Consider the following 27,379-nt stretch of genomic DNA (forward strand, 5'->3'; position numbering starts at 1 on the left):
CCGCCCACCCCAGTCCACAGTTGGTGGCTCCATCCACAACCTTGCTAGGGGTGGAGGAGAGAGGAAGATTTGCAGATGGAAACAGTTGGGAGAGCAGAAGAACAGAAAAGGGGGCTGCATACAATATAATTCTCCTTTAATAAATCCTGGGGTTATCATGGGGACCTGCATGGGCCTGTAAAACGATATGAAGAATGAGGAAGGCAGGAAGAGGCAAGAGAAAATGCTTGCCTTAAACCAGAGCCTCATTTCTGGGCAATGACCCAGCAAGCCCAACATCCTGGCAGCTATCTTCAAGCAACATGACCCACTATTGTTTCTCCTTCCTTGCTTCAAATTCCCCTGCGTTATCGTGGAATTAGAAAGGATCTAAAATAAATTAAAGCACCCCTGACCAACAGCTGTCCAGCTCTGCTTGAAAAGATCCAGTAATGGAGAAGCAAGGCCATCAAGACGACAGCTGCAACTGAACAACTGAAGCTCCCCACCCACCCCATTTTAACATGCACTGCACATGCAACTCATATTATAATTGGGTGGTGATTCTATCACAGCCACCATCTTGACTTTTCTGACCCCTTTCCAGGAAACCCATGATTGCTGCTAATTGGTTTCACTCTCAAATTGCTCTTTACTTCTGGTCGTTATATCCCCAAAGCAATATTGCAACTTATCACCAATATTAATGTGATTTTATATTCTTAGCTCCACGGCATTGTAAGGAAAATTAAATGAGAGCTTGAGTTGTTGTGCCCAGGTAAATCTGACAGAACTTATCAAATCCAGCCTCTATGGTTTTTTTTAAAAAAAAAGTCAAGAAAAACGGAGGCAAGGATATCAATTAAAATGGAAGGTTCAAGAATTGCTGGGCTCACAATTTAACTGCTACTGTTGATAGTTATTAATAGATTTATCAGTCGTGGAATTATTCCATTTTATAAACCATCATCATATCACAGAAACGTTCTGTAGTATTCTACACTGTGGGAAACGGCAGAATGTACTACTAAAAGAGGTTCAGAAGATCAATGTACGAACAAAGTCAACACACCAACAAAACACCAATCTATTCAAGTGAAAATTGAGACCAAGAACGTCTGTGTGTGTGTGTGTGTATGTGTGACCCATAAAACATGCAAAACAAAAGGTAAATTAGTTTTAATTTATATGATCTGAAGAGAAACCAAACCTAAAGCTGACATCATTTGAGAGTGGTCATGTGCGAAGCAATCAATGGTAAATCAGATTGAACAGTCTTAATGTTAACAAATCAAGGGATTCTTTGGTACACAGAATAATTTTGCATAGTTTTTGTTAAGTTTTATTTTTGTTTTGTGCCCACTGGCAGAACTTCACCAGTTGGGACTTGCTTTCTGAATAATTTAAGGACAGAGTAGGAATTGAAATATGGCTAAATGATTTTGGTGAAGTAGACGCCTTAGTGAGATAAGTGTGACATTCCATGTAATCCTGTAGAAGAGGGCTCAAAACAAATGAGGGCTTTTTTCCATAAAAAAGAATGGAACAACAAGAGGTACAGCTTCCTCATCTGAGCATAGCTTTGCGATTCTGACAGCACTGATAGGACTGTTCCATTTATTTATCAATGAATATTACTGCTTTATATATAAATAATATACATAAGAAGCCTGCTTTTACCAAGTTCACTCAAACAAGGGTTAAAAGTGTGTTGGGCATGCATGTGAACCCTGTCTCTGTCTTCTCTGTCGACAGGTAATTGGGGCTCCACAGCAGTTTGGATTCGGTTCCAAGAAGGCAGAGGCACAAACAGAACCAGCATGCAATTCCTTAAAGCTTGTTGGGTCTTCCCCCAGGCTGCCATTCAACCTTGGAAAAAGATGCGGCTGCTTTAATGAGTTGCCAGCAGGTACCACCATATTTGGTCCTAATAAAGGCATTACCCAACTACAGAATTTACAAAGAACTCGTTTGAAAAATAGCAGATAACATGCAGAAGGGTAGCCACACAATGTCAGTTGCTGCTGAATGCCAGGCTAATGAATGAACTCTACTTCTCTTTCCTCATGATGTGTGACTGTCCCAATTCCTCTGAAAAAGTTTTGAGATGATCAACTCAGCTCTCAAAAATTTAAAATGGATTTATATGAATCCTATGTGGAATGGAGGGCTTCTATTGTTTTGCTTAAAATATATCTAAATCTGTGATCTATGAATCTTTTTAGGTAGGATAATCTCTTCCGTAAATCCAAGTAGGTGAGCACCACAGGGTATCCATTCATTTCAATGGGACGTGTCTAGCAAGAGAGTGCCCTGAGTTCATTTACATCTGATTATTTTTCTACTAAAAAACATTCTAAGCTGGAAATAATTTTTAGTAATTTTAGTAAGTTTTAGTAATCTAGTAATGTTGAATATCTCCTTCTTCTATGTTGCATTTTTCCATATCAGAATCAATATCTATGTTCATCACAGGTGAATCTTTCTGGTCCTTTCCTTTTCTTAGAGCCTTCACACATTTATCAAGCCTTTTCAAGAACACATCTACATCTTCTTTCTTTATTCCAATGGCTGAAGCAGCATTGAGGTACGAGCACTGGTATTTGTCTGTATGGGCCATAAATCCTTTGAAAGTGTATCCACTCACAGTCTGCAGAGTCCCAAGGGAAACCACCCTGCAAGCAAAGAAACTTGAGTCAAAATGCATTTCTAGCACAACTTGATTTGGAATAAGTTAGGGTTCAGTCCTAGCAATCAAAGGAAATAAAATCCACTAAGAGTGTTATCTTCTGTGGATCTGCACAAAAGCAAGTTCCTTTAAAATCAGTAGGACTTACTTCTGAGTAAAAATGCAGTGGTTAAGCTGTATATGCTCTGTTTGACAGACTCTGCATGTCTTTGGGATCAATTCAGATAATAAGTTCTCTGATACCCTGAAACGTGAATTGAATATTTTTTTATTTATTAGACTATTTAAAGCCTGCCTACTATCTGTAACTTGTCTGCAGGCAAATTACAATCCATAATGCACATGGCATGCCATGCAAATAAATACTGTAAAATATTAAAATAGCAAAAGTTAAGAACTCAAGGACCACAACAGTTGAGAGTCGCAGATTTTCACAAGGGACCCCAGGGCCCAACCAGGCTATGAACCGAGATATTCCTGAATTGAAATGTTAATGAATGGACCAACCTTGCTCCAGAAACTTGTCTGGTGAAAAGCATTGATCCAAGCTGTGTAACAGCTTCAGGGTTTTGTTCATCTAGCTCTTTGAGTGACATGGCTGAAAATACAAATAGCTGGGTTAGTTTCATATGTAGCAATACTGTACGCATTTCTCCTTTTGACTCTCAAGCGCTCTGCAGCCCTGGAGAACATTGTTTAGAATGGCAAGGAGGAAAAATGTCTGTAAGAAATTTTTCATTTTGCACAAAAAGGCAAGCACAACAGATTTTTTTTAAAAGATCCAATATTTCAGGCCTCAGCACATTGTGGCCATTGCAGACACAATTCTGCTGTTGTCTCAACCAATAATTAAGAGATCAAGAGTCAGCAGCAGAGCCGTACATTTTTTTCTTTTCTTCTTTCCAGACCCAATGAAATTACCACTAACTCTCTTAACATGGTTCAGTATTATATAGGCATCAATTTAAATATGCATATTCACCAAAGCCTTGGAATCAGAATTAGGTGCTCAAAAGAAGACTGCAAAAGATGTTGAGGGTGAAACATTCTGATCTCAAAACCAGTATTTTCAAGGGTAATTGGAAGTGATCCAATCTCAAACAAGGAATGTTTTGGCTCTGGAATGTTTTGAACATCCCTAATACTTCTTGCCAATGCATAATTACAAAGTAACTTACTTAGCATTAATCATCTTCCACAACACAGCAAATGTAGTTAACAACCAAAGAGCAGCAAACATAGAGACCTAGGTCCTTGGTGGAGAGGTATTTTAGCACATATCTGCATATTTAGATCTGTATATTTATAACCAGCAGTAACTCTGATTCCTTCAAAACTAAGTCGAAATTTAACAATGACTGCATTTTCGGAAAGAATAAACACGACGAATTAAAAATGCTAAACTTCCCACACCCTCCAGAGCAGACTGTTCATGAAAAAGATAACTAGTACCAAATTTAATTATGAATTAAAATCTTACATCAGTTTATCTTTTTAATCCTCATAACACTGCAAAGTAACCTAAAAGAGTTTTGCACCAATGTTGCAACGATTTTAAAACAGGGAACCTGGAGGAATCAGGTTGGTTACACCTCAGTTTTTCTAACAGTTTTACAAAGACAATTTTTCAAAAGCTCACTTTATTTACAATTCTCGGCAGATCACGCAAAATGACAAGCCCCATGTGGTTCTCTGATAGAAGATGCCTGTGCAGTCCTTAATCTTAAAATACTAATTCCAGCTTTCTGTGTGCAGACAGACGAAGCAGCTAACAAATAAAATGTACAGAAAGTATAATAAAAACATGTTCAAATTAAAGTAATAAAACAGCACCTGAATCTGAAATATAAAATGAGCAGAAAAGATAAAAATGGAAAACAAAAGTTACATCGAGGATCCAAATAATTTGAAATCTCTTCTCCAAACACCTTTGGAAAGACAAATGCTTCACACAAAAACACATTTCAACTCAAGGATGAGGAATCACAAAGAAGGGTCCCATCCAGGTGAACAGATACATTTATGAAGGAAGAGATTTTGATGCCAGCCATTTGACCCTTAAAAGATCACAAACAACCACTTTGAACTTCCCACTTTGAGACAGGTTGGCAATGGAGAGCCACGTTTCAGTGCTCCATTTCATGCCACTAGCAGGGCCTTACCCTCTTCCAAGCAAACTCTTCATGAACAGCATTCCTGATGCTAAGGACAGGCCGAGCTAGCATTCAGTTGGCAGATAAATGAATTATGAACTGCTGATCACTCGGGCTGTGGATAATTTGGGACCTGGCTGCGCTCACAACTGCACTTGAAAAGAGTGGGCAAATGGCATCAATAGCGGCATACCAAGATGCAGTGCGAAGAGAACAGCTGTGATATTTAAGCCTGAATGAAGCTACCAGGATACACAGCTTCTCCTGCATAACTGCAGATGTGCCATGACCCAAAGTCATTCTGCCCTGAATCTGACTTATAATGCACCATATACTGCTACAGGAGGGAAATCAGCAGCTGTTACAGGAGGGAAATCAACAGTCATTCCATGATGCCAACCTTACCTAGAGAGATAGGATTGTGAGGTGTATCCAACAATCTTTCATTGTAGCTTCCTGCTAATTTTTTCACCTCGTTTGCAAGGTAGGAAAACATTTCCTAGAAAAAAACAGAAGGGAAAAACAACTTGTTTTGAGTCTTGCTAGTCTCTGGAACAAGCTTCAAATCTTAAGATGCCAAACATTGCCTGCAAAATGCACGCAGGAAGGGTCTGCAACTGCTTTGACTCCTGGGAACCACTCTGCACCTCTCTTAAAATATGTGCCATGGGTGTGACCCATGGTTGCTGTGGCAATAGGGCTAAGCATAAAATATTGGGAGTGCTTCTCCTGCCTTTGTATGAGTTTGCTCACAGGTAAGAGAGGAGGAAGAAAGATGGGAAGGTGGGAAACAGAAAAACAGACTGATGAATGGAGAAAGACAGAGTGGAGACCGGAGAGATGCAAGACGAGCAAGTAGACAGGGAAGGACAGAACAGTTTTGCTTTTTTTCCAGTAGGAGAATGATTTCCATCTCAATTCAAATAAATGGGAGGAAATAGCTCCATTCATCTGATAAAGGAGAGGACCCTGAAAAATTGCTGAAGAGCGATGAAGTCAATGAAGTTGTCGCCCAAGAATCTGGCCAATTTTTGGATGAACAGAGATCTTCCCCAAACAAAGCCACTTGGCAGATTCTCACCTCCCCCTTCTCCCTCCCAGGTATACCTCTGGATGAAATGAAGAAAAAGCATACCCATAGCCCATGCCAGGGAATAATATACATCTTGGACAGATACGTTCCAACAATAGAGCACAAGGAACACACTGGGGATTTTGAGAACACATTGGAGGCCTTCTTGCAAAACGGCTGATGGATGCGTTTTGGCCGTGTACAAAACAACTGCCATGGGGGCCCAGAACATGGATTTCTACTAGCCACAACCTTGAACCCTCTTCCTATTTGCTAGATGCTTTCTACCCTATTTATCTGTGCCCATTTTCTTGCCATATGGGTACTTTTACAGTTGCAGCTACCCTCATTTCTATTTTTTGAGAATGCCCAGAAGCATTCTTAGGAATCTAGATGATGTTGGTTCTTTGCAGACTGCCAGCTTCCATTTTTTAAAAATAGGTTTTAATGTAAAAGGTCAGTTTGGAAGGGACCAAGGGAGATTTCCATTGCCCCACTGATGTTAAGGGAACAGGGAAACAGTGCTCCAACTTTGCCCCTTTTTCTCAGCACAGTAAAACAAAGGAAAAATGAAACAAACAGCTCTTACTCACAAGACGGTCTACATTTAAGACTTTGTTTCACTGTAATTAGCTCCTAGATCTTACAAACAGCTAGCTAAGCAATTTGCTGCACAATAAATTAATTGTCTTTTATACTGAGTACTATTCTGTTGGGAATTTATGATGACGCCAAGCACAAGTCTTACTTTAAAAATGTAACTGAATTCTATTGATTTTTCTACATTGCCTATCCTATATTTAACCCAGACAGAAAAGAATATTATCATGCTAGAGAAATATTAAACAAGTTATGCACTAAAATGTCACCTAAATTGGGGTAAGTTAGTAAAAAAAACAGCGAAGCAGTCAATTAAGCAAGTCCAAGCAGCAAGTTTGAACAAAAAGCAACCCATGCTTCCTTTAGCTTCCAGCGCCTGAGTTCTAACTATTAGAATGGAAGGTAGATTTGGTCACGTGATCATGATTTCCGATGTTTCCTGCCAGATTCCCACAAGCAAAATCAATGGGGAAGCAGGCAGGAAATTGGAAATCGCAGTAATGTGAGGTCCTCGCTCAAAGACCCATGTGGTCGTCACCGAAAGATGGCAACTGGGACTGCCAGAATTGCCATAGCTAAGTGACATGGTCACGTGACATCGCGTTTTATGACCGTGTCGTTGAGCAACAGCAATTCCAGTCCCACCTGCCGTTGTAAGCCGAGGACTGCCTATATTATGTATGCCTGGGGCTTCGAACAAACACGGAATGCCTTATGCATTCAAGAAGACCAAGATTCAAAACAGAATTGTGCCAGAAATAGCACCATATAGGGCTTCCAGAGAGAAGGGCCCTTGTACTACCAATCTAATGCCATTGTTTAGTCAGTCAAACTTTTCCTTTCCATGGTAAGGAAAATGAAAACACGGGAGAAAATGGAACATGGTATCTTTTAGACTCCCTATGAAACTCTGCATCTACCTGAAACTGGAAGATTGTGTGGGAAAAGCTTTTTTTGGGAGTACTCTTATTTCAGAACAGTATTCCAACATAATTACCGAGATAAAGTGTGTTTCCAAAGAAAGACTGTCGGATTTGGAAGAAGAAAAACTGCATTTTGGTCCCTGTTCAGCAATAAAGATGGGTAAGAGAGGAAGGAAGGGCAAGCACACTAGAAATAGGAAAAAGATGGTTTACAAGTTGTTCTCGCTTAAATGACCACTACTGGGACCAGAATTTCAGGTGCTAAGCGAAGCGGTCATTAAGTGAATCCGACCCATTTCGTGACCTTTTCTGCAGCAGCCATTAAGTGAATAACCACAGGCGGCAAGCAAACCACATGGTCGCTAAGTGAATCATGCAGTTCCCCATTGATTTTGCTTGCCAGAAGCCAGTTGAAAATGGTGATCACATGATCATGGGATGCTGCAACGGTCATAAATGCAAACCTGTTGCCAAGCACCCAACTTGTAATCATGTGACTGTGGGGATGCTGCGACTGTTGTGAGTACCAGTTGTAAGTCGGTTTTTCCAGCACTGTCGTAAGTCTGAACCATCACTAAACAAATTATTGTTAAGTGAGGACCGTATTGCGTCTTACCTGCTCAACCGGTATATTTTCAAGCAAAAGAGATATTAGAAAAGACCAGCTTTAAGAGGCTGCCATGAAACTTGACCACTATTTAGAGATTTCGAGAGCATTAAAAAGAAAGGTTCATTTGTACCATGTGAAAGGAGAAAATCTGCAGAACTATCTACTTCTGCTGCAGGGATTAACCTCTCCTCTGCAGGATGCTACCTAGGTTTCCATTCACTTGTGCTCAAATGATCTACAATGTATTATTGATGTGGGGATTAAGGAAGGAAAAGGAAAACATTGCCCTATTGAAAAAATGGTCTCCCCCCCCCCCCCAATTGGTATAGTGGAACCAATACAGAAAAGTACACTTGGTGTCAAAGTGTAGCTCTACCCGAGAACATAATAGCTGGGACTTAGCCTTCACAGAGCATAAGGTAATAAACCATTGCTATTAAATTTTACCATTCAGGAACCTGCCAAAATACATCCCCAAAGGGTAAGTGGGAGTATTAAGTCTTATTTCTTCAACGTATCTAATAGCAATGGATTTACAACATTTCAAGAACTGGAGTTACAAAACCAAACTACATTTTAGATGAACAAATTTATTTTTGGACTGAAATGGTTAAATAGCTAAGGCTTTGTCCTGAATGTGGTATGATCTTGAAGTTTATTATCTATCCACCAATCGCCAATTTGTAGTTCCCAGCAATCTGTAACATTCTCCAGTATTTATATATTTATTGCTATTGTAAATACTCAAATCGAGAGAGCCAGTTTGATGCAGTGGTTAAGACATCAGGCTAGAAGCTGGAAGACTGTGAGTTCTAGTCCAGCCTTGGGCATGAAACCAGCTGGGTGACCTTGGGCCAGTCACTCTCTCTCAGCCCTAGGAAGGAGGCAATGGCAAACCACTTCCTAAAAAAACTTGCCCAGAAAACTGCAGGGACTCATCCAGGCAGTCGCCAGGAGTCAACACTGACTTGAAGGTGTACACAAACACCAAAAAACAAAACAAAACAAACCCCCCCCCTCTAATCGAGATAAGCTTTCTGCATGGAGGACGGGAATAGGCACAGCAGCACCTTCTTCCAATGTTCAGGAGCTCTTCTAGGAGAAACACTAGCAATTTTTTATCGCCTGCCTGCCCAGCACCCCATGACTTTTCTTGAGCAAGTAACTTGCAGTTTCTGCTTTATGAAGACTGACTCTCCCCATTTATTATAAAGACAAAATCCACATCCCCCCTTCTCAAACATCAGATGCATGTTGGCTCTTCCTCTGGAAAGTCTTTTAATGCAGAAATAGAAGCATTTCTTGACCTCCCATGAGCTTTGTTTGTTCTGTGTGACTCCTAACTCACTCTGCCTCTTTACAAGAAGGTGGCAAATGCATTACAAGGACTCATACAGAGACAAAACAGGGAGCCTCCTCTGACAGCAGGTATTAGGCCAGGTTTCTCTATCAGGCAGGACTGACTGGCCCAGCTACACCAGATACGGCCATAACAGAATTACGCCCCTGCCCTGATTATTTTCCTCCATCTAACTGGAAAGAGGTAGGATCAGAGCCATACTTAACAGATTGATGGGAGATGCACATGACCTATCCTGCTTATACTCTGGATTTGCAGAAGCCTTGGATAATTTATTTAGCATGGGTATGTTACTATGCCTCTGTAGTTTAAGAGTTATCGGTCTAACTTCAATATCAAAAGATTCTTAGAGCAGCTGGAGATGTGGAAGAAAGGGTCGTGGTTAAGAGGTCACCTCCAGCAATGACTTACTATCAAAGTTTGAACATGTGTTTTACTTTACAAGCAAGTGAACAAATGCTACAGTTGTTCCCCCTATCAATCAATCATAGGGGATCCTACTTCAGATGACACTGCCATTTTGCTTCTGTCTCATCCAGTAAAATAGCACTAAGCTTGCATAAAAGGGTTTAGAACTAAACATGCCCAAGTCACGAGATTCAATCATTGAAGTAATATGAATCTAAGAAAGGTGGTGCCATTCTGGAATCCCCTGATTTATTAAAGGCTTTATAGCAAGAAAAACCTGCATGCAAAGTTTGTGCACTTTCATCATTTTCACCTCCCTACTGTTGAAGAGTATGGTTTCTATTCTGTAGTTTCCTTAGTGCTGCAAAAAACAAGTTCTAGCTAGAGATTCTCAAAACCAAAGTATTTTTTTTTCTTGCAACTCCCTCCTCATATATTCGAGCAGGATAAATGTACACATTCAGCAGAATCAAGGAGTTAAGTCCAGCTCAAGTAATAGACTCTGTATAAACCCAAAGCCGTGAGTTTCAATACTTTTATAAAAACGCTAAAACCTAATTTTTAATTCACCACTGGCATTTCTGCGCTGCTGTGCTCCAACATGGCTCTGAGCTTTGGGAAGGTGCAGTGGTGGTGGGACAAGTTCATCCCATCCTTCTTCCCACAGGACTAATGTTCTGTGTTAATTTTGCAAAATTCCACTCATTCGTATTGCCGCTCACAATAATTTGAAGTGGTATAGTCCAGAAATAGTTCTTATTATCTGATTCTGCTGACGCAAGTGGAGAAGGCAGGGTCAGGCAATCAAATGGGTTTCGTTCTGCAAGCCAGTACCGAAGTTGCAAATAACAAGATGATATAAATTTATTTAATAAATAAAACTGCATTGTGAGTGATGTAGATTGAAATGGGTGTAGAATTGGTCCGCTGCTTCTAAACTTTGTCCTCCTGTTGCTAAGGGTTTTGAAGCCCTTCTGAAAAAACACAGAACAACACTAAGAGGAGCTGTCCCCTCTACACTGCTGAATCTTACAGTGAAACTGCACTTGTGATTACATTTTATCGTTTTAAGCTATGGGACAATAGGGAAATTACACCCTATTGATCGTATTAGATCTAATAGCAATTGACATGGTTCCTTGCAGAAATGTTTCTTAACCATTCTACTTCTTTTTGCAGGGGAGGAGTGGGATGGTTGCTAGCAATCTTGCAAGACCCTCCCCAAATCCATTTTGATCAATATGTATACCATGCGCTTCATAAGAGGGAACAGAGCAGCTGATACACTAATACCAATTCTCTCATTTTCCTTCACTGTAGCATAGATTTCCAGCCTGAGAGGAAATCAGGATGGTGTGAAGAGAATGAAACCTAGCTAATTTGCAAATCCAGAACTAGCAGATCAATTATAACATCATTTTTACTAGATGATTTTGGGTAAATCACTTTCTCTTAATCTTATTTATCAATGTAAAGGGGCATAGGAGTAGCACACCAGAGATTAAGATTTGTTCTAACTTTCGCTGCCACTGGCAAAAAACCAAAATAGAATTCAGAGATTGCCCAACACAGCAGCTGAAGCGCTATAAATGTCTGCCACATGTATCTTGTAAGTGAAAACTGCTATCTCAGATCCATTAATTCTGAAATGCTACCTTTCTTTCTCTTAGCAGTTGTTGATATCCTTTTGTGCCCAAACTCAGCAATGTAATGAGCACATCTAATGAAGGAGAGGCTGAGGCTCTTCCTAGAGAAAAAGAAAGACATCAATCATTTCTGCTCTTATTGCAAAAACAACCCTCTTGGGACATTTTTTACAGCAATTTCCACCCTCCAAAAATCTATTTAAAAACTAGGTACCTGGATACATTTTGCTGATTTCCTGTATGAAGGAGTCACTGAAGCCAGCAATGATAGCACCACCTACTGGAACCATAAAATTTTTGTCCAAACTTTGCACAAAGGCATCTATCCTGCCTCTTCTGGCTCCCTAAAAAGACAGACACAAAACCAGGAAAAGAACCAAAGCGATAAAGCTTCCTTCTATGTTATAAACCTAAGCCGGGTTCACACAATTCACTAAGCCATGTGCATATCTGGCCTTGGCTTTCTGTGTGAGGTGAACCCAACTAACTGCAGTCTATGTGGGTGTTCCTTTTCCGGCAAAATGCATTAAGCGCCACTGCTGTTACCACCTGGGGCAGGAACAATATCACTGAGTAAGACCATATGATTATTTTGGTACACTTAACATACTCCTTTTTATTATGCTTCTAATCTCCCTCCTGTGAACAAAACTGTCCAGTGGGATTATGAAGTGGCTAAAAACCAAGGAAAAACCATTAGAGCAATGAAAACAATAACATATGAAGAACAAATGGCACAGAGGTCCAATCCTGTAGTTAAGAGAGATCATTAAAGCTTCCTTGGAGGGGAAGTATTCACTTCACTTAAGTAACAACTGGGAAAATTTGGGTGATGGAAGCAACTGGGAAAAAAACTGGCTGGTCTCGAATATATCATTTTGAGGCAAGAAGACTGAGAAGGTGATGGCCATACAACTCCAAATATCTCTAGAAGGTTCTGATCATCTGGACCCACGTTAATCAGACTTTGGGTGAAATATAGGGTGCGAACCCCTTTGGTCACCTAAGCAGGGCTGAGCCTTATAGGATGGACAGTTTCGAACCCATTCCGAGAGGAGTTAAAACTGGTTCAGCCAGGGCTTTTAAGAAGTTACGTTAATAATAATTTAAACCCTTTTCTCATTTGTTTTAATCATTGGTAGGTTACCTTAGACTTAGCTAGCGTAAGCTTCCATTTGGCAGAAAGGCAAGCTTTAAAAGCAAAAGACATAAAGGAATAAAAATAGCAGCAGCCTAAAGCAATTCAGCTAAAAACTCTTGACACAAGCAAAAAGGAACAGAGACAACAACAATAACAACAACATTTCTAGTTCTTGTGGTTGGTAAGCCAAACTGGATGATGGTGGATGGAGCCGCAATTTGGGAACCACCAATCACAACGCTTAGAACTGTGTGCATTAAAACTGTGGGGACAGGCTGCACAGTAGGGATGTGCTGAGGGGGGAGCAGTATCCCCTAGAGGCTCCAGGAAGGAAGGGCAACACGGCAAAGTAGCAGTTGTGTGGATGTGGCCAAACAAGAGGCAACCTACAACATTTACTTCCGCGTCCAGCCTCAGAGTAGCACAGTGGTTAAAGGCTTATATTTCACGCCATTCGGGCCTCCCTTTCCCCTAGTCTTCCTTAATATCATCCTTTTATTAATTTCTACACCTTCAGACACAAGCTGCAAGGTTTTTTTTTTTTATCTTTTATAGCACCTACCGCCATACACAAGATGAGGAAACTTAAAATTTCATTCTCCTAAGAGTCCACGTTTTTGGCCTTTTACCAAATGATCATGTAAGTTATCCTAAGGATAAAACAATGAAGCCATAAATACTTGGCATCTGCAACGCTCTGGATGCAATCTGGCAATATCCCCCTGCAGCAGCCGCGTGAGCCTGGAAAAAGATGCAGCTGCTTTAATGAGTCACCGACAGGGGCTGTGTAGCCTTAAGCCTCGTGCCTTCTGAAGCACCTTGAATCCACAGCTCTGTAAAGCCCTAGGAAATACATACATGCCTAAAGCCTTTTTAAGGTGATGTGAAAAACAAGTTTTACAAGCACAGTTAAAATTAAAAGAACTCTCTTTTCTTCCTAATACAGCACCACCTCCAAAAACGAGGTGAGGAAGGAGCATGTGTTTATGTGGAATAAAGAACGTAGGAAATGTCTGAGAACTGACTATCCAGACTGCAAACTCTGTTCATTAAGATAACAGAATACAACCTTGGCACACTTTTCTTAAGTTTGAACCATACAGATCAGCGTTTTTCAAACTCAGCAACTTTAAGGTGTGTGGACTTCAACTCCCAGAATTCCCCAGACAGCATACTGGTAGGAGAATTCTGGGAGTTAAGTCCACGTCTTAAAGTTGCCAAGTTTGAAAAACAGATTTAGAAGTTCAGAATTCTGTTCTAACTATTGCTTCCATCACCCAAATTCTTCATTAGGCAGATAAGCTACACTCATGTTTTTAAGGGCTGCCTACAATTGTTATGGTCTAAATCAGCAAAGCAAAACTAGACCTCCTTGTAGGACTTTCTTGCCTTTTCCATTATCCAACGGATGTTAGCAATGGGATCTTAAGTGGCATTTCTTTTGTGTCCAGCTTATATATCTGGCAGTTCTCTTTCCAAGTATCATTGATGTTTGGGTTGCAAAACCTTGAGTATCATGCTATGAGCATATATGCAATTCTTTGGCGATCTGTACATTCCCTGGAGCTGCCCTTTTTCAGTCCTGGAACATAATCTGATCTTTTCCAGTGCCTTGACTGCTCCCAAATTTTCCATTCCTGCTTACAAACCACATGAAACTCGTTAATTGCAACATATTGTAAGACTGTAACCAGTTCCGCTGGTACTTCGTAAATCCCTGAAGCTTAATTGTTCATAATGTTTTCTAAGATCCATTAAACTTCACTTTTTGGAATATCTGGGCCTACTTCAGTGATCAAACCTTTGAGTGTATTATTGATTTTGGGATCTTTTTGTACTGTCCTTCTGTATCTTCATGCCATCTCTTCTTTGTATCTTGTTACTCCAGTAGATCTCTGTCTTATCTTTTCCATCTTTACATAAAATGTCGCCTTGATTTCTGTTAATTTTCTTAAATAAACGTCTTGCTCTTTCTATCTGACTGTTACCCTCAATTTCTGCGCACTGTTTATTTAGGTATAACTCCTTGAATCTTCTTGCTGCCTTCTGGAATTCAGCATTTAGTTAGACGAATTCTCCTTTGTGGCTGTTGCCCAGTGCTTTCTGCCTTTCTTTGGCTGTTTTCAGTGTATCAGCAGATGGCCGTTTCATCTTCCTCTGCTTTTTACCGTTTGGAATTGTTTTATTTGCTTCAACTTTTAAAGATCTCATGAATTTCAGTTGAGTGTTTCAAGCACTCCATTTATCAAATCTAATCCAATAAATCTGTTCTTTACCTTCACCCCATGATCATATGGAATACTGCTGAGGTCCTATCTTGTTGGTCTGATGATTTTCTCCAGTTTAACTTGTAATTTTGCAAAGTTTGTGACCTGAACCACTGTTAGCACCAGGCCATCAGTCATTCATTGCTGGCTGAATAGAGCTTCTCCATCGTTGCCTGCAGAATAGGTAGTTCATTTGATTTTGGTATTGCTCATCTGGTTGACGTCCATGTCCTAGAACAAGGTATCTGCTATAAATATTGAATTTTCCTGGCAGAACCCTACTAGTCTTTATCCTACTTAATTTGATACACAAAGGCAAACATTTCCCATTATTCAGAATGCTCTTTTACTCCCAACTATAGCATTTCAGTTTCCTATAATTAATAAAATGTCTGTCGTTGATGTTGCATCAATAAGAGGTTGTAAGAAGTCATCACAGAACTGTTCAACTTCCACATCTTCTGCATCTGTGAACAAGGAAGTACTGTATACTGTGTCATTTCAAACTCAGATTGGAAATAAGTTAAGTTTACTGGCAAAGGTATAAACCCAAAGTTGCTATTTATTGATTGATGTGTTATGTGGCTCTGATTTATCTGAAAAGTAACAAGGAAGCATGTGAGGTAAGCACACCTTACCTGTTGAATGAGGTGCATACATTTGGAAGACTGAACTCCATATGCATTATTGACAATGTGGGGGATGTCATACTTCGTGCAAATCTCAGCCAGTTCCTCCAATCTGCAAATACAAAATTAAAATTCAGGCAAAAAGGCAAGAACTGAAAAACCAGAGGGGGTAAGTTCTATATATTTTGCCATATAAATCTGACAAATAGATAGATAAATATTTTGAAACAGGATGTTATACCTGGACCAAGGGGAATGGGGTGTAACTTGACTTTTAAAAGTCAGATGAAGTTACTATTTTAAGTAACTTATGGAAATTAGGATTTCCTGTCCAAAGGTGGGCATTCATAAGATGATATAAACTGAAGGCTAAGGTACTGGAATTTAAGCTCCCAGGAGGTCAGCATCTCAACCTTTTTGAGGTACTTGATTATAAATCTAATAATCTAGTCTGATAACTGGGAACTATGGAAGCTAACTTCTATGCACTGAGAGAACATCCAAGTGGGGAAATCTAATTTTGCCTACCTCTGTTCTGTAGCCTACAGTCTTGGTCTAAAACACCCTACATCTCAGGCTACAGTCTAGGACTAAAACATCCTACATTTAAACCTCCCCTTGTCATTAAAATATAGAGTAACAGGCATATACTTGAACTGTACCAGCATTACAGGGGCCACATTTAAACATGATGCCATACCATACCATGCTGTGATCACATTTTGAGAATGAACATGTGCAAGTATTCCATTAACACGGCCTACCATCCCAGACAGCAAGGGGATAATTTCTAGTCTTAGTTTTAGGGAAATCAGTACCAATCCAAGTGTACTGCATTCTATGATTTTTAAAAGTGTTATACTTGGTTTGCTAAGCACAAAGTAAAATTGACAGGAAAAATGCTTCAAAATGATTAACGATCCTCAGTTTCATGTCCCAGCCATAGCGCAGATATCTTCCCCTCAAGGACAAATATAGGTCACATTCTAATACAAAATTAGATTAATTTAGATGAATGAAACTGATGGATGTAAGCAACTCCAACGTGGGCATGGTTTGTAGACCAGCCACGCAATCTGATAAATACCCTTTCAGGACTAAGACACATTGGGTCTCACATCTAGCTAGGTGGGTGCATGAAGATTTAAAGCCTCAGTGTAGTACAAGAAGACCACCATCATCATCATCATCATCATCATCTTGATCATCAACCAGTACAAAGCAAGTAAACTGGTTGAGGCTATATAGGGAGAACAACTTATAGCCTAAAACATAGGGTTAGAGAAGGCTACAAGACTTCCCCTCCCTCAGTGGAACTACTGAGTTGGGGGAACACAGTTCAAATATTCTTTATACTTAAAGGTATATTAATGGAAACTAATACTGCACATTTTAAGCATAATAGGGTTGACCCGATCCCTAGGCAAAATGTTGTAACAATGTAGAAGCGTATAAAAAGTTATTTTCTGAAGTTGCAGCACTGGGGGAATTTGTCGAAAAGATAAACGTGTGACCTTCAGGGGTTGACGGCAGTCCTTTAATAACAAAAAAGCCTGACAAATGTCACTGGATACTTTAAATTCATAGTCTCCAGAACAAGAGTGAGCACAACAATAGATGGAATAGGAAAAATGGCAGTGGATGAACAAAAGGCAAATTACAGTGGCCTGAGATCAGGTTGTTTTATTTCCACTGTCAGAGATTTCAAGTTAGTAAATTCTTCCACCTGGTTTTGGAAATGTTCAGGGTGCAAAACAGAAAGCTGATGGAATTACTGACCCTGTTTTAGAATTCTCTGCAACGCTCTTGCAAAAATATATAGCACTTCAATAAATCAATCTTATATTTAAAAAATCAATTCAGACTAGCCAAACTCATTTAGAGTAAAAGAGAAGAACATTACTTGAACTGTTAACTTTTATTTGACTCTAAATGCACAAAAATGCTAAGATTTCCACGAGAACGCTCACCCAATAACTGGAGATACCACAGTACCAATAAACTGCCATCCATTTAGACCCAGAAATGACAATTTGATTAGCAATGTGGAATGATTGTGCAGGTAGGTCAAATGTCAAAAAATTACGTCAGGGTCAACATTAATGAAGTCTTATTAATACCACTCTATAATATGAAAACTAAAATCTCTCCTTGTATCTGTAGCAACACGAATGCAAAGATACCTATTTGCAAGTAAGAAAAATTCTTTCCAGAACATTGTTACCAACACTCCTCAAAAGACAATTTAACCGGAAGGATAAAGGTTCTCATTATACTGTAACCGCAATCATAATTGATTCGCTCAGTCACTGGCTCATCCATGCACAAACCCAAATCACCAACACAATTATAATATAATTCAACCTTGAAAAGGGAGGCAACGGTCAAGCCTCTTATCTACAGTATTTTATTAAGTACCGTTTGCTATTACTTCATATAAATCTTGCTGACATAAAGTGCGCAGAATAAGTTTTGATGTATTTTATGGAATTAAAAAAAGATCTTTAAGTATTGCTGATTTAACGCTTCAGAATTAAAGGGCTTAATGGAACTTCCTATACATTTATCAAACAAGTAGAATGAAGAAGTAGCTGGAGCAACATTTGATGAGGCTGCTTATCCACAAATAGCTTCAAGAGCTGATGAGGTGAGATTCAACCTACTTTTAAGTCTTCACATGATGCATGTTTTAAAGAATTTCTTAAATCCATTCAGTTGTGTCTGATTCACAGAGACTGGACAAGTCCCTGCAGTTTTCAAGGCAAGGTTTTTCAGAAGGGGTTTGCCATTTGGCTGCTTCCTAGGGCTGAGAGAGAGGGACTGGCCCAAGGCCTCCCAGCTGGCTTTGTGCCTAAGGCGGGACTAGAACTCACAGTCTCCCAGTTTCTAGCCTGGTTACCTTCACCACTACGCCCAAATGTAAAAAGAAAAAAAGAAAAAAAAATCATTTTTATGAATTACCTTCCTCCAAATTAAGTAACAACTGTATTTTTAATATAAACAAAGTCAACAGCCTTCTGTCAGATGTCTTACTTCATATTTTTTGAATAATTTTTCCTAATCATAGGAATTCCTTTTAAGAACTTAAAAAGGAAAGAATAGCCAAGGCTGAAGCCCATTTTTGTCTGCCATTTTGTTTCCAACAATAGGCAACCAGATGCCTCTGGGGTGCTCCCAAGCAGGAGGCAGAGACATATGTGACCCCTTCCCACTATTGTTCCACTGCAACTGGTATTTGGATGTCTGCTGCTACCCAACCCCGAGGTAACAATAAATCCTCAAGACTCATCACCCTTGACTGACCTATCCTCCATGAATTTATCCACTCCCTTTCTAAAACCATCCAAACTAGTGGCAATAACCACCTCCCTCGATTATGCATTCTAGTAGATTAAATGTGTGCAGTGTGAAAAAGGGCTTTTGATTTATTTGTTACAGATTTCCAACCAACCAGCTCCACTGGATGTCTCCTGGTACCAGTATTTTGATTTTGATAAAGGGAGAAAAACATCCCACTGTCCAACTTCTCCACATCCTCTCTGTCGCCTCCTTCCCCGTGCTAAACCCTCTAATCCAGTGTTTCTCAACCGTAGCAACTTTAAGATGTGTGGACTTCAACTCCCAGAATTCCCCAGCCAGCATGGCTGGCTGGGGAATTCTGGGAGTTGAAGTTCATACATCTTGAAGTTGGTACGGTTGAGAAACACTGTGCTAGCCTCTTCTCGTAAGGACAGTGTTTGAGCCGCCTGACAGTTTGAGATGCCCACTTCTGAGCTTTTCTCAGCTCTGTTATATCCATGCTCAAATGTGGCAACTAGAACCATAGATAATATTCCAGGTGTAGACATACTACAGATGTATATAAAGGCATTTCAAAGCTGACTGTTCTATTTTCTACCCCTTTCCTAATGACCCCTAGCATGGAGCTTGCATTTGATAATTTAATCACATATATTTATAGGCTGCCCACTTCTTCAGACAGATAACTGTACTTCCTTTAAACCTCTCTGCAGCACTTCACCCCTTACAGGATATAGCTGCTGCATCCATCCTGAAAGCCATAACATTTTTTAATGGGCAGGAAATCTTGCTTCAATGGGGGAAAGATGCAAACATAAAATGCACTGCCTGCAGCAGGACTATCAAAGGAACTCTGTTGCATATATGCCTCCCCCATAACATCAATAAAATCAGCTTTGAAATTTGTATGCTTTTCTAATTATTTGTACTGTAATGGAAAGGTCATATTGTTACGGTAAACTTTAGGCTTTATCATTAGCATTTTAATAAAGGTGATATTAGCATTTTAGCATGGCATCCATGCCTCCTTTTGAAGTTTAGGAAACCATGTTTTTCCTCTGAGCCAAAGCCATTTCCTTTGATGTGCAAAACTAGCCCTTTCAAGGCAATCAGGCAATAGGGCTGTATTCTGAAGTCCTTGAGTGTTGCAGGTCTTAAAGAGACAAACCCGGTTGGGAAAGGAGGTGATGCAACGTATTTTAAGGGTGTCTGTCTTTTTTCACGTCTAATCTGTGTCTTTTATTGTTTGATTTGCTACTTTCTGCATCATCATTTGTTTCTGTACCCTATATAAAGACTTGACCCCCCCCTTAAAAAAATGCCTTTCGCTTTGCCTGATGTATTTGTGGTTCATATTGTTGGGAGGGCGAAAAAGCTACTCTGCAAAGGTATTTTGTGTTTCTTTCAAATTCAGGGACTAGGTTCTTTCAAGCTCCATGCCAACTCTGGTGCCTGAATTTTATGGGCAACAATATCAAGCATCTAGCAAATTATTTCTAAAACTGTTATTAAGGTCCTCTCCATTGACTCCTGACTCTGTGCAGCCTTGTTTTGGCTCATTTTCCTCAAGCCATCTTTTCCTATCATTACGCTGGGTCATTCTCTCCTCCCACTCCACCTTCCTAGAATCCGATCCCAATTTTGATCAACCTGATCCTGTCCTAGTCTTATTTGGATCAATCTTTGTTTTTCTACCTACTCACTGGTATCATGATTTTATTGTCCACCACAGCCCACTCCAGAATCTGAGCAGCCAACAACAGCCTCAAGGAGAGTCTCCTTGCCTCATCCCCGACTGAGCAGCTCAGCCAGATCTTACTGCCAGCAGCTCCACCACCACCTTCAAACACGTAGAGCTACCAAACATTTACATTGGGGTTTATTTACCTGTCAGGTACCCTTGGAGCAAAACATGATGTAGTAGAATGAACACAGAGAATATTATCAGCCCCAAGATCCAGGATTTTAGCTTCCACTGCCTGGAGATCTGTACGCAGTTCATCACCTTCTAAAACATTTTCTATCACCACTGGCTCAAAACCTAGTCCAGCCAACAAAAAGAATGAATGAGTGGGCATCCAGGGTCCTCCTGCAATTAAATCTTTCATCGGCAGCCCCCTCCCTTCCAGTTCATTGTTTTTGTTCTATTTACTTATGTGTGACAGTAATTAGTTTTGAAATATAAGATTACTTATTATGGATATTGCATGCAAGCAAGCATTCCTTCTGAAGATACCCAACCACCTGAGGGCCAGTGGACATGCTTGGAATTTTGTCAATATGTTGGAACTCAAAGAAAACTCCTCTCAACTGATCACCCTGGCAGGCAGGGCCAGTCATGGAGCACCCAAGTTACCGTTGATGCTGAAAAAAAGTTGATTGCCCAACAAGCAAAGTAAAAGAAACAAAATTAAAGCCAGCAGAGACAACAAAGCTGGTGGGAATCAATGAAGGTAGGCATGGGTAACACATTTGGGGCCCCAGAATTAGTACATCAAGCCAGGGCATCACTGTGTGTCATGTAATTTTGAATTTTAAAACATTCTCACGATAGGTTAAATGAGTAAGACAGAGAGTTATAAAGCTGACTTTCTGTCCTAACAGCCAGAAACCACGCTGAGACAAGGAATAGGTCTCTAGTGTTTATTTACTGCTACATAACAGAGAATCCTAACAAACTGAAGAAGCGTGGGAAAAACCCAGACATATAAACCCCAAAGTCTAAGGCAGGCCCGATCTGTGTCTCTTTGAATGGCCACCTAATTCCTCAGTACTACGCATGCGCTTTACAGCCTGGATGGGAGCCCCCTGCTCGCCATCCTCACCCATGACACTTTCACTTATCTAGTTGGCACCTCTACTAAAGATTTCCATTTGTTCTATGTGGAAAGACTTAAGATGTAGGGCGGGAAATGACAATTTTAAAAAATGTGGTACTCCCTTTTTGACCACTGCCTCACAATGTGTTAATAAAAAGATGTCCCACAAATGAATAAAAAGATCTTGAAAACAATGCAGCTTTCCTTTATTTGAAGATGTCTCTCTTAATTTTTGAAAGTAAAAACAGACAATGGAGAATTGGAAGGGAGATTCACATCAATTGTCCCGTTTATTCAAAAACAAATAGGGAAAACGTAGCACATGCATTCCGATTGAGCAATTGTGCTGTCAAAACAACTACCACCCAAGAGAACACGAGAAGAGGCAACAAACAGTAGTTATATAGCCAGACTAGTTTCTAGTTGTTAGTACTTATGGAAGAGGAACTAGTAATGCCAATCCCTTTTTAAAAAAATCAAGCTTTGCAGTCTGCTTCAAACAAAACTGCATAAATTGAAATTCATTTCAATATAACCACCTGCAGACATCCTCCCACTTATAAACAGCCCTGCTAAGCTAGAAACCAAGCTACGGTTACTGCACAGTATTTGCTTCATATTGCGACTGCTGCAAAGAGGAAGGTCAAGGAGGGCATGCTCACAGAAAAAGAAAAAAGAAAGCAGTTTCTAAAAGTGAAATAATTGGGTTGATCACAGCAGGCTGTAGGATGTGTGCATGTTTGTAAGGGAAGGAGAGAGCAGGTCTAGAGAAAATGTTCATGCCTAGAATGCAATAAAAATATAAGCACTGTATTCTGAAATTTGTTTTTTTTCCTAAAAATTTAATGTAAATAAAGGAAGATGTACTTACATAAAGATGTAAACAAAGAGCAACTGGCTAAAAGGAGCAAAATCAAATAGCTATGAGAAATTCAACCTGAATCCGTTGAGTGCATGGTTGAAAACTGAGGACTGGGTACAAACCGTGACTATAGGGAATAAGATCTGTTGACCAAGACACTCTCAAAGGAATAGAGTAACAAAACCATGAAGTCAAGGACAATATAAGCTCCAAAAGCAGCATCCATCTGCCATCCCTGCAATTCCTAAAGTATCCCTATATAAGTCACGAAATCCAATTGTCCTGTCAGGACATGCCAGCTAAGTTTCTAGCTATGATAAAAACTTATGGCCGGTGCCATTATAAAATTCCCTAGCACTGTTCACACTGCAGAATTTTCTCACTGCTTTACTGAAATCATTAGAAGTTTTGCTAAAAATGATAAAAAGCAATAGAATTACTCAACTTTTTTTTAAAGGACATTCTTTTCTTTTCTTTTTTGGTGCCTTCAAGTCAGTGTTGACTCCTGGCGATTGCCTGGACAAGTCCCTGCAGTTTTCTTGGTGAGGATTTTCAGAAGGGGTTTGCCACTGCCTCCTTCCCAGGGCTGAGAGAGAGTGACTGGCCCAAGGTCCCCCAGCTGGCTTTGTGCCCAAGGCGGGACTAGAACTCCCGGTCTCCCGGTTTCTAGCCTGATACCTTAATCACCACACCAAACTGGCTCTCGAAAGGACACTTAGATAACGTATATTATGCTAAGGGTAAAAAAGGAACTGCAGAAGCAGCAGGCTATATTGGGGTGGGTGGGTGCAGAAGAAGGACGTAGAGCCCATTCATAAGCACTAAGTTGGAAAAAGCAGCAAGTCAGCTATTACGCAGCCCTCCACAATAACCCATATGAAAGAGCTGTGCTCAATCTAAAAAATTGTTTGGTAGATCCCATTTATTGTACTCTCCAGCTAGTTGAGAAATGTTATTGCTCCCTGCTTCTGCAATGATGCTTACAGCGTGTACATTAAAAGAAAAAAGCAACATGTTTTGAAATTCAGTCCTGTGCCAGCCACCAGCTCCCACCTCTGCGGACCATGTATACCTGCAGTAATCATTGATTTGAAGCAGGACTTCTGGTCTATACGGGGCCAGATGATGTATCTTGCCTTTGGTCTCTTCTGCCGCAGCGTTAAGAAACATAAGGTGAGGCTCATGCCAGTTGCCATGGGAACCACAAAGCAGCTACTTGTTGTCTTGACACCTGCAAGGAAATGAGAATTCATATCTGAACTTTTATTTTAAGGGAATTGTATGCATTTGTCCAAGGAAACACACACTTTATACGCACCAGCAAGCTTTATAATATCCAAGACAACTGAATTAGTCAATTTGTTCAAGAGACTGGAGCCTGCCGCTTTTGGTTGGACAGCAGATATATCTCCTGACCTTCCAATCCCATGAATCAATCTGGAAATCAAACAAAATGTCAGTGAAAATACGTTACATTTAAAATTTGAGAGACTAAGGACTGGACACCATGAAATCTTGCCAATAAAGGGGCAGTTCCTCTTGGCAAAATTGTTGGGGAAGTACTTGTCATCAAATCTATCCTAATAGGTTGGAATTCCCTCTGGTTCAGGCTACTGGACCATGCAGTGGCTCTGGACAGAAAGGGGAATTCTACATATCCACGGGTTTCTGGGTTTCTTCAAAATGGAAGCGAGTTCGATCAGATGTGTTAACATTTGGTCGAGGAGTCTGACACAAGTTTTGGATAAATTATGAGAAATGCTAAAACCTGCTCACACAAATAGTCTCCTCATGGAGAAATGCCACATTTAAGAATAACTCTCTTTTAGAAGCCAGGAATTAGCTGTTATTCTCTGACTCAGGTCAGAAAGTGCCTGCTGTGACACCTGTTAAATGGGGGAAAAAAAAGGTGCCCCACTCAACATCATGAAGATGCAACACACAGACCTCACAAAAAACTAACAAAACTTGTTTTCTACCCTACTTTGAGTCTTATGCCTTATTGATGAAGGACAGATGTAGAAGAGTAACTATATTTTTCATCTCTGAATATTGGCCACCTTCTTCCCAGATTTTTCTTTACTGCCTTTCAATGGCACGAATCCATTACGAACGCCAGCTCAACATACTCAGGGATACCTATGTGTAGTAAGAGGACTTTTTTCCCCTATTCTTTCATTTATAAAACTGACAAACAAATGAACAACTTCTGCTCAAAATTCTCTCATTGCATGAAGGCATGCACTTTCCTGACATCTGGAATGGACATATAAAAATGACATGACCTTAATAGGAGATTCCATCTAGAACACAAAGGCACCAATGTTATACCACTGCAGTAATATTCTTGAACACAATGTGAGTGTAATGCCATAATTTGTGATGCAATAATGAAGTGACTGTATTTTTTGGCATCCTGTGTTAATAAACTACAGGAATGCCCGAACAAACATTGGTCAAAACAAATTACCTGAAAAGGCAGCGTTTACCTGTAATGTCTACGAGCGACCAGCTGTGATGCGACTCTTCCTTCTCTTTCGCCCACACCACAATTGCCCAGAAAATTATTGCTATCCATAATTGCAAGTTCATGAAGAAAGAGTTCAATTGTGCTTTCATCCCATCCAACTTCAGGACATTTGCCCTTCAGAAAAAAACAGGACAATATAATATAAGTAATGTATGCAAAGGTACATGCTGTTGTTTTGTTCTGCCACTGCTTCTATCTGACCAGGACCCTGACATATCTTTCCAGGTTGCCTGATTTTGTGCTATCATTTATTGTATCCATCCTATATGTGATTGAGGTTTAGCACAAATTTTGGTGATTGCCACTGCTATTTGTACTACAGTTACTATAATCATGCATTTTGTGCAATTTTATTGCATTTTAAAAAAAAGTTTAATTAATAATTACAGGTCTACGTATTTTACCCTTGTGCTTTCTGGCCCAAGGCCATAATAAAGGTTTGATTTGATTGTTTACATAGCCAAGCCAAGCTAAAATAAGGAAAAAGTAAATTTTAACAGTAGTCAGGATTTTAATTTTAAAAAATACTCAGTAATTGCAAAGTGCAAAAGCTTTCTGTATTTTTATCCATTTATATGGTGCAGAAAAAAATCTATTTTGTCAAGATAATCGGATTTACTGGCTGAAAGAAGACATCAAGCTAAGTCACAATTTGTTAACTGTGATTTGTTAAACCAGCTGTAGTGGTCTAATAAACATATTATGCCAAGCCATACTAACTGGATTCAATCATTTCACTAAGTCAAAACCAGATTATGGTTTAGCATTTCATGGGCTCACACCCAGCAGACTGAACTAAACTATAGCTGACTAGTTTAAGGTTGTGAACTTAAATGATTGGATTAATTCAGTAAAACACAGTGATGAACACATATTAAACTATGGCGATGCCAGTGGGTCATTTTATTATTGGAAATCAGAAGCGGGCAATAGCCTTGCATATTCCTTCTTTTCTGTCAGGTGCAGATTTCCTAGTTTTTTCTCTGATTATACCTTACATGCAGCTAACTATGTCATGCTAAGCCACACTCCACTGAACAAACCAGGCTCAGCGGAATGCCTGAATACAGAGGCCAGGTTCACACAATTGCTAAGCCCTGACAATTCAAGGCCAGGTGTGTTGTGCACTCCCAGAACCCTGCCCCAAACACAGTTTAAACAGAGCATCTTAATCACAGTTTGTGTCCAACAACAGTCACTGATTTACTTACCTTCTTCTTTGCATCTTCTATTTTTTGAAAGAATCTTCGTCCTCACTGCACTGACATGGGTAGGCCAAGGGGTTGCAGAAGCCTTTCCCTGCCTCTGAACAAGGCATAAGGTGAACCCCTTCCAGCAGATAATTAAAAGCTTTTCCTGTTTTTTTTAGACTTGTATTCCATCAGTCTCATATTCTGCATTATGTGCTTCAATTATATCTTGAACAATTAATAATAAAAAAATATTTAAAAAAAAAACAGAGAGCAGGAACCTGCTAGTCCTGCGCTTCTGAGTGAGGCACATCATGCAGATGTGCCAAGCCATTGTTTTGATGGGGCTCGTTCAATGGAAACTAAGCTCAGACTTCAACGCTTATTCCTGTGGCACCAAATTAATGAAGTTGCCCATCACACTCAGGGAGGAGGAGATCACGTATCACACCAAGCCAGTGTTTCTCAACCTTGGCCGCTTTAAGCTGCCTGGACTTCAACTCCCAGAATTCCCCAGCCAGCATTCCCCAGGTCTGTATAATGTATGAATCCAGCAGCCGTGTGCTTTTAAGCAGAAGTTATTCACGTATTATACTTAAAGCATAAATTAGCATAATGTGTAAACATCACCCCCCCTTCTTCCACAAATGCCACTGAGTCGCTATTTTCACCATGGTTGATTGAATAAACCGCAAAGAGATGGTCCCCCTTTCACTTATGGCTGGATTCCTGACCCCACATAACCCCCCATCATGGCTCAGCACAGCAAAACATCCCCTCTTGCCGCTTTCATGCCACTCCCTACTTAGCTACCTCACAGGGCTGCCCAGAAAACAAAAAAGGCGATCATAAAACCTAGCTGACACCCTTAGGGTCTCCTGGTGGTCTCCCATCCAAGGACAGACGGTACAGACAAGCACCTCTAGCAAACGCAATGCTCGCGGAAACAAGCCCCGCCCTACCGCGGGGGCGCGGCCAGACGGTTCCGGGGGCGTGGCTTCCTACGAAACCCCGCCCCCTCCCTCTTCCCCAACCGCTCCGGCGAGCAGTACCTGTTCCAGCAGCGTCCGGACCCGCAGCTCGTGCGCGCGGCGGCTCTGCGATCCCTGCCGCATGTAGGCCGCGTTCACCAACCTCTCGCCGGCCTGGAAGCTCTCCGCGTTCATGGCGAGCGGCGAGACTAAACGAGGCCGGCGCGCAG

The 27,379-nt window shown here is 40.4% G+C and overlaps 1 protein-coding gene across 1 annotated transcript; it reads right to left on the minus strand.

Annotated features, from left to right (window-relative positions):
- Positions 1-1,143: 1,143 nt before the first annotated feature.
- SEPSECS (Sep (O-phosphoserine) tRNA:Sec (selenocysteine) tRNA synthase) lies at positions 1,144-27,379 on the minus strand. The gene is made up of 11 exons (XM_063309840.1): positions 27,231-27,379; positions 24,948-25,102; positions 23,777-23,895; positions 23,531-23,689; positions 20,665-20,818; positions 15,487-15,589; positions 11,655-11,784; positions 11,450-11,541; positions 5,227-5,320; positions 3,176-3,266; positions 1,144-2,654 (listed from the first exon to the last, which is right to left on the minus strand). The coding sequence occupies exons 1-11, from the start codon at positions 27,342-27,344 to the stop codon at positions 2,381-2,383; spliced, it is 1,485 nt and encodes a 494-aa protein (XP_063165910.1). The 5' UTR covers positions 27,345-27,379; the 3' UTR covers positions 1,144-2,380.

This window comes from Candoia aspera, chromosome 8 (assembly GCF_035149785.1).
Source record: "Candoia aspera isolate rCanAsp1 chromosome 8, rCanAsp1.hap2, whole genome shotgun sequence".
In the NCBI taxonomy this organism is placed as follows: domain Eukaryota; kingdom Metazoa; phylum Chordata; class Lepidosauria; order Squamata; family Boidae; genus Candoia; species Candoia aspera.

Excerpts from the sequence above, each read along its gene's own strand:
- SEPSECS (XM_063309840.1), bottom strand. The coding sequence starts at position 27,344 with ATGAACGCGGAGAGCTTCCAGGCCGGCGAGAGGTTGGTGAACGCGGCC. Across the intron at positions 23,896-24,947 it reads GTCGCTCGTAGACATTACAG|ATTGATTCATGGGATTGGAA; the intron begins GTAAACGCTGCC and ends TTTGATTTCCAG. Across the intron at positions 11,542-11,654 it reads AATCAGCAAAATGTATCCAG|GAAGAGCCTCAGCCTCTCCT; the intron begins GTACCTAGTTTT and ends CTTTTTCTCTAG.